Raw genomic sequence first — 13,219 nt, 5'->3', positions numbered from 1 at the left:
GTGCTGGAGGTAGGCAGCCTCAGTCTGAGTACTCCTTGTTTGTCAGGGAATGATGTGTGCAGTACAGGATTTTCCGTTTTAAAAGGAACACAGACAAATGGACTGTGTCTAAATGAGTGGGAAGGTATAAAACCATGCCATTATATAGCTTAGAGGAGAGGACACTTAGGTATTACAGAACTTTTCAGGTACTTGAGGGGGCTGTCATATGAAAGAGGCAATTGACCTGTTTTATAAGCTTTGGAGTGTTGAACAGGGGTGAGTGGGAGAAATTTTAGGGAAGATTTTGGTTCAGTGAAATTTGTAACATTTGAGAACTTCGAAGATGTCTAAAACAAATTGTCTTGATATTGGGGATATTTGGGAGTTACTGTAGTGGAAATTTTATACTATTTTTATACTAGGCAAATACTAGTAATTTGTACTAGAGTAAGCAAATGGTTCTGAACTTTTACTTCTCTGAACCAGTGCTGCAGGTTGAGGAAAGCATTGTGGCAGTAAGGGATATTTGAGTATTATCATGTAATGTTTGATGCAACAAAAGGATGTAAAACATACTAGTTTTGAAGCATTCCTGTTTCATAAACAAATACCTGTGAACCAACCACTTAAGGAATTAGAGCATTACCCATACCCATGACATGTTTCTGTAATATTTTGATTATGATCATACAACATGATAGGGTAACATTAATTGAAACTCTGTCAGCCCTTAAAGACTGAAAAGCTTTGGAGACAAAACTTTTTAAAACATTGGAGTTAACAGGGAAAATAATGAGTCCTTGCCTACTGAGGTTGGATTCAGTCAATGAGCAGTCTCTAACCATGGGAGGTACTTGCACAGAGACAAGCAAGAGACTTGTCTGAAATCACACGGTTACTGTTAGAACTGGAATCAGAACTTGTTCTGACTTGAGTATCATAATTAACATGCCAAAAGTGCTAATGATTTCCTAGCTAGGACGGTGCTGTTGATAAAGGTAGTTCTCAGCTGGTTAGATTCCACAGTGACAACTGTAAATTCCTTGAGAACTAGAACTGTCTTAGTCACCTTTTCGTTCACATCAGTACTGTCTTGTGCATAATTTATGTTCTGTTACTAAATTGAGTGATGTATCTTAGAGACTAAAAGAAACATGGTAGAAAGAGTTTTTAATTTTAAGAAAAGTAGACTCTGTAATTACATTGTTTATAATTTTGCCTCACTTACTCCTATCATTAGGAAACAAATTCAGAGTTTCTGTCTTTTTGACTTCTTTCTTAGCCCTGGTACCCTATCTGTGGTGGAATTGATGACTCCTGCTTTTGTGCTACCACGGTCTCTAATCTATACCTCTTTCTGTCCTTCTACCTTAGAAGGGTATACCTTCTTACACACCTCTTACATTAAAACAAGTTCTTTGAGAGCAGAACCGTGACTTGTTTAACTTTATTGCTTTAGAGCCTAGCTCATTGCTCCCTCCATTCACCCATCCATCTGTCTAATTTACTGAGTACTAACTGAGGACCCACTGTGTTCCTGGCACTACTGTAAGAGCAGATGATACAGCAGCTAACAATTTCATGGAACTTTGACTTATTAAATAATCACAAAATGTTTATAGAAATACAACTTAACTGATAGGATGTACCTTTTCTTCCATGAGATCGTCAAATTGGATATATGAAGTTACTGGGTTTTGTATATTTGTGTTTGGATCTAGTTATCTTACCTGATTTTTTCTACTTACAATTGATTTTCTTGGTTTTTCTAAGTTTGATAAATTTGTTTACCTAAAAATCATTTTTTTTCTTCTTCAACCTATTACTGTGTTTATAGATTTTTAAATTTTGAACTATCCTTGCATTCATGGTGTAAGTTCTGCTTTGTCTTGGTGCTTTAGTCTTTCAATATGCTCTTGGTGCCTGTTCATTTAGGATGTTTGCATCTGTATTTGTAAGCAGATTTTATCTATAGTTTCCTTTTATGCTATTGTCAGGTTTTTATATGAGTGTTATTAATTCTTGTTATTAACAAGAATTGGGTATTTGAAATTTTAATGCAGTAAATTAATGTTGAAAGTGCTTTTATATAGAGATCTGGACTACAGAATATATGTGCAATTTTAATTAGATTAAAATTTTCTAATACCCTTGGTTAATTACTTGCTGTAATTACATAATTATGTTAACAATCATTTATGTTTAAATTATTATTTGGTCATTGAAAACTTGATTTGAGAATTGCTGTCATATGCTAATTTAAGATGAATGCTAATTTGGTACTAGATGTCTTTAGGAAAGATTCATTATGAAAGTAGAGGTAGAAAAAAGCACTTAAAGAATCAAGTCTTGCCTTTATAATGTATTTAAATACAAGGTGCCCTCTTTTGATTTTTAGGAAAATTTCACTTGCTATTCAGAGATAAACATTTGGTAAACTTTGATAAGCAAATTGTTATTTAAGAGATAAGATTTGTTATTTTATTTTACTATTAAAGGGATTTTATTTTTAAATACTAGTGGACATGAGTCTTTTCCCCAGGGAGAACATAATCTATAACATGGAGATCTCTCATACTGAGGCATTCAGCTAATTTAATAATGACAGCCCTTATTAGACATTGTATTCCAGTGGACAAGGGCCTGTCCTCTAGCATACTGTGAAAGCTTAATAATGAATTCTTGAAAGAATTAATTGATTTCTTTGTATATGACTTGATTCATTAAAATAGATTTCTCATGCTTTTTTTTAAGTAATATTTATGCCTTGAAACTGTCATAATAATTTTTTTAAAGTCATTGACTTTAGGTATTTCTGCTTTCTCCCTTGTATTTCATTGATTAACCCAGTTTAGTTTAATCTTCATACTATCTTTTCCTCAGAACTTCTGAATCACCACTGGCTTTGTGGTCAAATCCAAGGTACCTTCTCTTGCTCTTTACCTTACCATACTTCCATGGTATTTGACACTGTTGATCACCTTGTCCTTCAGTCTGTCATTTCTTAGCACTTTCTTGCCCCTCTTCCCTAGTTCTTCTGTCTAACTCCATTTCTTCTTGGTTTGGATCTTTTCCTCATTCCTTAAATACTGCTTTTTCTAGGGTTGATTCAGTTCTTTCTTCTCCCTATACCCTCTCTAAGACATCTCTTCTGTTCCTGCAGCTTTAATCAATACGTTTGTGTAACAGACTCAGACTTCTGAACTTAAAATCACTATGTATCTATTGGACATCTCTGTTGGGATATTCCAAAGATACCTAAAATATCTGAGGAAGTGGTCCAGTTAAGATCTTGTTCGGATAGGTTAGTTCTGAAGTATGAAGGAACCTTTGGTACTACTTTCATCTGATAGGCATTCTTATGGCTGTTACTTGCCTGAGACAGTCGTTTGGGATGACTGGCTTTGTTTAAGCATGGAGAAATTAGGTAAGATAACTGGTCTGTATCATAGGGACTAAGAGCTTGGGCTCTTAGTTTTAATAAAATATATTATTTGGTATAAATTTGATTTCTGGTAGAAGTTAATTAAGGCTATAGTTCTATTAAATGTAGTCTTAATTCGGAGAATGATAGAATAGGTCAACAGTTCTTTACTTCTTTGAGTTTTAACACTTTATCAATGAAACTCTCCCCTACCCTCTTATTTTTTTTTTCCTGGACTAGAAAGAATATTTTTTGTCTAACACATTTAAAATTTTTACTTTTAACAGAAATTAGCAGAGTACGGAAAGACATGTACAATGACACATTAAATGGCAGTACAGAGAAAAGGAGTGCAGAATTGCCTGATGCTGTGGGACCTATTGTTCAGTTACAAGAGAAACTTTATGTGCCTGTAAAAGAATACCCAGATGTAAGTATATTTTGTTTATATTCTTTTTTTTTTTCCCTGCTTCACGTACTTGGGAGGAGATCTGTCTGGTGGTAAAATACTTAAGCATTATCAACTACTTTAAAAAATATTTTCATGAGGAGCTAGAGGTGTGAATAATTTAGCATGGATAATTTTTAAACTTTATTTTTAAATATGTTTTCATTTGAATGCTGCTTTGTCACTTTTGGAAATGCACATAGTAAAGACTTGATTTTACATTTCAAATTGAGGCAAGAATTATAGAAAGAGCTTTGTCTTTGACCCGACTGTGCAGAGAAGCCAGAGACCCCAGAGAAGCATTTGGTCCTTTAAGTAAAATGAGAAGTTAAACTGAAGACAGCTTAGCTTCCTTGCAGTGCTAACATTTTTATGATAATCACTGTTTGTAAATTTTTTTTTTTAATCTTAGCCCCTTGCTCAGCTGTTCTCTATGAGCATTTTGTTGTGGATGGTTTCCTTGTACTATACGATAAATTTATAAATGGCTCCAAATGCTGCCTTTTGTCACAAAGCCCTATGTGATACGTTCTTTTCTATCTCTGACCTCATTAAATGATTATCCCTCTTTCTCAATGCACTGTAGTCACATTGGCCCCTAAGAATAAGTCAAGTCTATTCCCAGCCTAAAGATCTTTATGTTTCTTATACACTGATCTTAATTGGCTGGCTTCCTCTTGTCCTAAGATTCTAGCTTAACTGTCACTTTACAGAGGCCTTCTGACCATTTTATCTAAAAGCAGTCTGGGGGGAGAGTATAGCTCAGTGGTAGAGTGCATGCTTAGCATGCACAAGATCCTGGGTTCAATCCCCAGTACCTCCATTAAAAAATAAATAAATAAAAGCCTAATTAACCCACTCCCCCAAAAAACCCAAAAAAGAATTTAAAAGCAATCTGGTTACTCATTATTTCACTTGTCTCTTTATTTCTCTGCAGTAGCACTTATCTGGTATTTTTCTTTTATTTGTTTGTTGTCTCCAGCAGAATATAAGATTCTTAAAACAAGAACCTGTTTTTATTATTACTGCTGTGTTCCCAGTGCACATAATATTGACACAGTAGGCATCCAGTACCTATTGACTATATAAAGGCAAATTGATGGCTTTTTGCTATGTTTCAGAGGACTTCTGAAAGCAAATACAAGAAGTTAGTATTGTAAAGTAAAAAATGTGATGTGTACTCTTAAGATTCATTGATTATATCGATGGTATCCTAGTCTGGAGATGGAAAATAGATGTCTTGAGTTAATGGGGAAAAATGTTGATATTTTATAAGATACATTTCTAATACAGTTTCTTTAAAAACTTAATACCTTTAATGTCTTTTTATAAATAAATATTTTTGGCTGCAAATATATAAACAGTTTTGGATAATGTAGGTAAAGAAATAGTTTGTTGGAAGATAATTGGATATAATCCAAAGGGTTAAAGGAATAGTTAGAGAATAAAACCTTATAAAAGAGAGGAACCACGCAAGACAGTTCTGGGAACCTCAGCCATAGTTTAGACCTTCTCTGTTGAGAGCCTTGCTTTTAACATAATTTGGCATTAGCACCTCTCTTCAAACCTCAGATTCTTAGGACAGAGAATGTGTTTTTGACCAATCTGCCATGACTAGGGACTGGGGTTAACTGACATAACCTAGATATGACCACCCTGCACCTACCCTGGGTATTAGATGATTCCAAGGATGGTGAATTGTGATCTGGACAGCTGTCCCAATTGGAGTCTACTACTGTTTGGTGATTCAGTATCTCCTAAACGACATCAGCCTTCTCATCTGCTTACTTAAACTCTAAAGGATAAGGATTCAGCAGTAGTCATTAACATAGGATACATAAGAGCATAAAACCTTGTTAGAGGATATAAGCTTGATATGCCTGGTTCCCATTCTTTAAAAAAAAAAAAATCCTGTTCAGAGAGTGATATTATATTGCATTACTTAAAAGACATATGTCCCATACAGCCTTAGGTTAGAAGGGATGTGTTTTATAGTGTAGGTCCAGAGGGAAGAGCACCTATTTACTCTATTCCTGTTCTTCTACCAGTTGAGATTTATTGGTATGATCAACTGCTGTTACTGATGGATGTGTTTAGGTAGAACGTGTGATGTTGTCTAGATCAGTGGTTCTCAAAATGTGGTCCCAGGACTACGGTATTCACACCTCCTAAGCACTGGTAAATGTTCAAGCCCCATCTTAGACTAATTGAATCAGCAGCTCTAGGGAGTGAAGCCCAGCAGTCTGTCTTCCAAGCCCTACAGATGATAGTGGTGCGTGCTGAAGTTTGAGAAGTACTGCTCTCATTTGCTTACATCATCATCATAAGCCAGGCTAACAGGTGATCATATAGGGTCCTTTTGACAGGCGTTGTTCCAGGAGGCAGGTAGAGTGGTGAACTAAGCATCTCTGCTCTCGTGGAGCAGGCATTGCAGTAGCAGAGACAGACAATAAGCAAATTAATATTTTCTTAGGTTCAGTCAGTGTTACGGGAAAAAAAAGGGTGGTGAGCAGATAAGTAGTGGCTTGTGTTTATAGTCAAGGAGTCTCGTAAAATGAAGGGAATGCAGAGTCACGAATGGAGTGATGGGGAGGAAAACATGAATATCATCCGAGGGGAGAACGTTCCAGGCAGAGTGAGCAGCAGTGCAATAACAGGCATGAGCATGCTTGGAAAGTGTGGTAAGATGTGAGGTTAAAAGGTTGGCAGAGGGGCCTGTAGGGGTGGGATTTTGTATACTGCTGAGTGAAATGGAAAGCCATCGGATTTTAAGAGATTCATTCTGGCTGCTGTGTGGAGAAAGGCTGTGGGTATTGGTGACAGCAGGGAGACCAGGAGGAACTTGAACAAGAGGACTTAGAAATGTTTGGATCCTGCAGAGATTGATAACTTAGTACCAATAGTATTTGCTGGTAGATTAGATAGTGGATGTGAAGGAAAATCAGGAATAACTCAAAGGTTTTGATCATTTGGAATAACCGAATCCCTGGTTCCTGAGCTGCAAAGTGGTGTTGAGTTTGAAGTCAGACATCCAGCTGTGGGCATGCAGATAGGTAGGTGGGTGTGTGAGTTGTGGATGACTCTTGGCACCCAAAAATGTTTATTTTATCAAAGCTTTTTAAATGAAAAATTTATAATTCATGGGAGAAAAGAAGTAGGTATAAAACCATTTTGGTCCTCCAGATCTTTTTTTGTTTGTTTTTCATTTTTTTGTTTTTGCAGGGAGTGGGTGGTAATTAGATTGATTTATTTATTTTTAGAGGAGGCACTGGGGATTGAGCCCAGGACCTTGTGCCTGCGAAGCATGTTCTCTCCCACTTGAGCTATACTCTCCCCGCTCAGATCACTTTTTTTTTAAATATTCTTTAAATACCTTGATTTTAAATATCTGTTAAAAGAATTTGACAAAATTAGGATCTGCACATAGTTTTTCTTTGAGGTTATCAGTATGTACCACATGAATAGTAACTGTTTCGTAGTCTGTATTAGGAGCTATGTCTCACCTTTAAAAAATTGTATTAAACAAAACAAGGCAGTCTGTCAGATTTTGGCAGTATGGGAAAAGATTTTATTTCATAAATATGAATTAGATATTGGCCACAGTGAAACAAATACGCATTTTTCTTACTCTTGTCTTTGCTCACTTAATATGTCTTAGAGGTCCTTATATATATGTACGCTTCTCTCCCACCTCCCCCTTTTGTATGTAAGCTTGATTTTGTGAGCGAATTCATCCTGCTTGGCTCAGAAATGCTTTAATATTAAAACTTTAAAGGGTCAATGTAGCATAGTAGTCAAAAGTATGGACTCAGACCCCTGACTGGCTCTGCTGCTTGTATTATGACTTTGGGCAGATTACTTGTCATTCCTGGTCCTCAGTTTCCTCATCTCTGTAATGGAGGTAATCTCTTCTAGAGTTATGAGGGGTTATAAGTGAGTTGATAACATGTGAAGCACTTGGAAAATGCCATTGCACTGTGTAAGTGTTACCAGAATGTAGACCCCATGCGGGTGGGGATTTTGTCTGTTTCTGTATTCTCACCGCCTAAAATAGCGTCTGGTAGATGGGAAGTACACCAGAAATGTCTGCTGTGCATATCTGCATGAAAACCTCACTCTTTCAGTTATTGCTGAACTTCTAAAAATTTTTTTTTGTATTTTGAGTTTGCAAATAGCAACTTACTTATAAAAGTAAGTGTTAATTTGGAGGTACTGTTTTGAACTTGGCTGTGTATGGCTCTGGGACTGACAGGAGAAGAGTCTTAGACTCAGTGGTGGTGAAGTGAGGCAGTGCTGTGTAGTGTCCTTCACAAGGGTTTTTAGTCAGTGGCTTAATGGTGTGAGAATAAGGTAATATGAGTAGCCTGTTGAAAATGTATTAAAAATTTTTACAAATTTATCTACTAATATTTATACTTATTAATAAAGCAGACTTATATTGCATCTCTGCTGTGTACCAAGCACATCCTGGAGGTGGGGATATTAATTCAGTAGAGAAAACTTTCTATGACATAGTTGAGGTAATAGTGGGTTTTGGAGCCAGATGGGCCTAGGTTTTGAATCCTGGCTTAACCCTCTTCCTGGCTGTATTTGTCAACAATTGCCACAACAGTGCTTCAGAATAAGCGGCCCTAAAACTCAGTGGCTTAAAATAACAAGCCTTGATGTCTGTACTCTCTGTTAGTCTGTATTGTATGTTGGCTGAGGTTCTGCTGATTGGGCTTAGCTGAGGTTGGTCTAGGCCGGCTATGGGTGGGTTTAGATCTTTTTTATGTATATTCTTGCTGGGCTCAGCCCAAGGGGCAGCTACTTGGAGCATGCTCTTTTCCTGGCAGGTCACTGAAGGTGTCAACGCCAGGCCACACTGCTTACAGATGTGGAAGGCCTCTGCTCTTTTCCCATCCGCTGACACTCCATTATCCCAGTGATCTGTCAACTGTGGACGATTTTGCCCCTCTGGGACATTTGGTAGTATCTGAAGATAATGTGAGTTGGCAAAACTTGGAGGAGATACTAGTGGTATCTAGTGGGTAGATGCCAAGGATGCTGCTCAGCATCCTGCAGTGCACAGGACAGTCCCCACGACAACGAGTTATCCTACCCCAGATATTAGTGGTGCTGAGGTTGATAAGCTGGATTATTGAGTCACTCCGTCCGCATGAGAAGGGGACTGAAATAAATATTAGCAAGAAATAATTGAGACTATCACATTGGGTTTGAGCACATGTTAACTTTGGAATCTGTTTCGTTGTCTATAAGGTCATAAGGTCTACCTCAGAATTGTTTGGAGGAGTGAAGATAACAAGTATATGGTATCTGAATAGCACTCAGTATGGCTTTTATGATCATGAATAAGGAAAAAAATCTCTCTCCTTGAAGGAGCCCACAGTGTTGTATGAAAGCTAAAAAGATATTGTATTAAATCATTTAGGACTACTGAAGTTTATCAGACATTCATAAAATGACAGACATTAATGAAGATTAAAGTTATGCATAGGCCATCAAAAGGGTAATTTGGCCAGTTAAGTTGTTAAGGACTTGTTTGAATCCATGGAGACCTTATAAACAGTGTATGAATGGAGTTAACTCTGATTGATAATAAGTAAAAGATGCTATGTCTTAATGAGTTAGTAGTAATTCTATCATTAAATTTGCCTGGTTGTCATTTTTGAGTTGTAAGAAACTGTTTTATAGGATCTGCCAGAGTGGCAGGTAAGTTCTAAATATAGGCAAGGTCTAGCTGTTAGGGATGTTAGTCATCTGGTATATACATGAACAGATTAGATTGCTAAACTGGTTGCTTTGGACATGTTAGGATGAAATTGTAGTGAGACTTTTTCCAGAGATTTTACATGAAGATAACTTTGATTTTCTGATGTTTTTAAAATGGGTTTTAATTTTGAATGATCAGAGCCTTGAAAGGTGTGTCTTGGGTCTAGACTCTCATGATGACACATATGATCAGAGGGTTGTAAGATGGATAAATACCCTTTCAAATATTTTTTTTCCAGCTTGTAGGATCCCAGTAGGATCCCATCCTGGCCACTGTAATTAATAATATAGATTTATAATGTTATTCACAGTACTGTCTATAGCTCATAATAATAATTTATGTTAATGGTGGAGCATGAGTATTTTTCCTGGGTGTGCAGATAAAATTTGGCTAATCATAACTTCTGAGTTAATATGGAGTTTTTTTGTGGTTTTCTGTTTCTCATGATTGTCATCTGCAAATTGACTGTTTAGCTGGCATTTGTTTTGGAGTAGTTACAAGCAGAGAAAAGGGATAGATCAGTGCAGTCAGTTATCCTTACTTAGTCTTTTTACGTTTGTTTATTGTGGCTTTCTTACTGTGTTGAAGGACTTAAGAGTCTTGATATAAACTACTTTCATCTTTGTTCTCCTGAGAAACAAGTGGACTTTAAGTCAAAATTTAATGATCTACAAAATCTCTTATTTCGATACTTAGATTAAGCCTTGATTTTTGTCAGGACATGATCTTAAAAATGAGTGAAAGTATTTTAGAAGATCTGTACCTCTCTCTTCTTTAATAGTTTATACAGGAAACTGTTAGAGATAGATTGTTGATTGGGAGATGGTTAGATACGTATTTTTATTGAGTGCAGTTGCAAAGTGTTTCAGATTATGTAGTAACATTTTGGAGTTTTTAATTTAGCAGCACAGTTTGATAATATAGAGCATGTCCCTAAATTTTAGGTAGAGAAACTATTATTGTTGACTTAGAACTTTAAACAGATCAACATAATGAAAGTCAGTTTCATGACTTTTGGTTTTGAAGTTTCCTTTTTATTTCACTCTGCAAGGGTATATTGAGGGCCTGCTGTGTACCAAATATTTAATAGGTTCTTTATGGTTCTGAGATACATTAAATTTCTTAGGATGTTAATAGAAATTATTCCAAAAAGGATTTCAGGACAGTCTGAAAACAATAAATTTTGTTCAGCTCAGGTTTTTTAAGAGTTTAACAATTTTTAAAAATAAGCCTTCTCACAGTCTTTAAATATGAATGCTTTCTTTTGTAAGTAATACATTTTGATATTAAAAAGGATTAGTGTTCAGAAGAATAAATTAAAAGATGGAATTTTAGGGAAGAAGTATTGCTCGTGAGTGAATGTTTTCCAGGCTCAGTTGAGATAGAAAGCTTTGTCTGTGATTGACCTTGTCCAAAAAGAGTTTGTTAGGATCTACTCTGTTAAAATTATTAGTACAGAGGACTTGTAGAGTCAATTAGAAACCTGACCACAGATATCTAACCTCCATATCTCTTAAAGATTCTCACTGAAATAACCAAAGGAGTGTAATACAAAAGTTGGAGAGAAACCTGCTTCTCAGTGCTGTTGGATATTTCTGTTAGATACTAAAGGAAAGCTCAAGGTGCTGATCTACTTTTGACCCATTTTGAGAGAGCAGTGTCTCCTGGAAGTGAGTGAAGTGGTCAGTAGCAGAATCTTCTAATCCTAACCCTCTTCCCTCCAAAACTGGCAATGAAATGGGATGGTTGAAGGTTATACCACTTGAGCTCGACTACCCATTTTTGTGCCTGCTTATTGTAGGTAACCTAAATTTATGCCTTCTTTTGGTTAGAATTTGAGAAGAAAACTACTGTAGTTTTTTATGGAACCTGCTTTAACTGTACCTTGGTGACACTGAAAGAGAACTTTTCAGTAACTAGCCTTAGAATTAAATTTAATTATTTCACTGGAAAAGCAGTTATTATATGACTTAATAAACCCACCCCTTTAGAACAAAATAGTTCAGAAATAAATTAGGGGACTTAACTGAAATGTAGTTTTGGCTGCAGTAGGAAACTGCTTTGCCTAAGTTCAAAAACATCATCAGTAAGTAGCCTGCCTAGCATGGTCTTGGCCATCTCCGTGTTTCATATTGATGTGATCATTTTTCTTTATTCTTGGTAAGGAATTGATTGAGCTTCAAAAAATGTATCTATGTTGTGTTTGGGGTTGTAGAAAACGGATTACTTTCTTTCCTTTTTAAATGTAAGTTTGTATAAAAGCAGTATAAATTTGCAATCTTAAGCACAGATTAAAACAAAAGAAAACCCCACAGTTTGAAAAGTGATTAGAAACATGAAGGCTAAAGAGGAGATCTGAGTATAAACCAGTAAAATTTTGGTGGTGTTCTTTTAATCCAGAAATACTGTGTGTGTCCAGTGCCAGGCACCTGGCAGAGAAATATGAAAAGACATAATCCTGCACTCATGGCTGCTGCTACAGCCAGGCTCCAGCTCCGCAGGAGTGCCTGAACATAGGGAATGGCAGTGACTGAAGACAAGGAGAGAGATTAAATAATGAAAATCTTAAGATTTCTTAGTCTGTTACATGTGGAGGCTAATATTGTGGAGGAACCAAGAGTAAGAGATGATAAATGCATATATATTAACAGAATATAATAATTAAAAGACACTGTAAACTGAGTTATTCTTAACAATGTAACATTGAACCAGGGTGGTGTAAAAAAATGGTTATTGTAAGTCAAATGTAACTAAAGTTCTTGCCAAAAAGAGCAGGTCTCTTTAAGAGAGCTGAATCAACATTTTGGAAACAGTGTATGAGGCTGATGATATTTGTGCAGTAAAACTTAAGAAATCAATTTCAAAGAGCCTTAGACTGTACCTCATAATCTCTGGTCAGAACTACTACATACATACTTGTGTCATCTCCTGGGCTCATCTTCACGGTCTGCGGTAACACTTGGAAGCTCAATCTTAATGCAAATAATCACTCTCTCTCTTTTTTGAAGTTATACATATTTGTTATTAAATTATGTGGATGAATTAATGATCACATAAAGGTTTTCATTCATATAAGATTCAATTAAAGTGAAAAGGATGTGTATGTTGATTGTTAAAGCAGTGATCTCAACCAGTAAAAGATGAAAATATTGAAAAGGCCATGTGTGGTTATGTAAAGTCATTTGATAATGATGTGTTTTGTGATGTGGGTGGAAAAGAAATTATAAGAACACAGTTGGACTCATTCTGAAAGTAAACTTGAATCTGAGGAGAGTTTTTATAAACTTTGTACTAAACATTCTGAATGATTAATAAGAATGAGAAAACTAAACATGAGTAGCTGGTATGATGAGGGTATATATTTGGAATCTTTAGAAGAGAGGTGTTATATTATACTGATTAAGTGTCCAAACTCTATATTCAATCTAGGTGTTCTACGATTTGGACTATTTTTGTAACCTCTCATCTATGAAATGTGGATGATAATAGTAACCACCTTTCTAGTGTTGTTCAGAAGATTAAGTGACTTAATGCATGTAAAGTGCCAAACAGAGAAATTAGCTTACACTGGAACGCTCATAATAAGACGTGC

At 36.0% G+C, this 13,219-nt stretch overlaps 1 protein-coding gene across 6 annotated transcripts in view; it reads left to right on the top strand.

Annotated features, from left to right (window-relative positions):
* Nucleotides 1–13,219, top strand: part of QKI (QKI, KH domain containing RNA binding) — a 142,789-nt gene that overhangs the window by 33,673 nt on the left and 95,897 nt on the right. For all 6 annotated transcript variants that reach the window (XR_010381195.1, XM_064486488.1, XM_064486486.1 and 3 more), the window contains exon 2: nt 3,694–3,836. Coding sequence is in view for 5 of the 6 variants with exons in the window: in XM_064486488.1 (XP_064342558.1) it covers nt 3,694–3,836 (143 nt within the window). In the remaining variant the exon portion in view is untranslated. The remainder of the gene's footprint in view (nt 1–3,693; nt 3,837–13,219) is intronic.

This window comes from Camelus dromedarius, chromosome 6 (genome assembly GCF_036321535.1).
Source record: "Camelus dromedarius isolate mCamDro1 chromosome 6, mCamDro1.pat, whole genome shotgun sequence".
Classification (NCBI taxonomy): Eukaryota; Metazoa; Chordata; class Mammalia; order Artiodactyla; family Camelidae; genus Camelus; species Camelus dromedarius.
The sequence above is the reverse complement of the archived record's forward strand: the minus strand, read 5'-3'. Positions and strand labels throughout refer to the sequence as shown.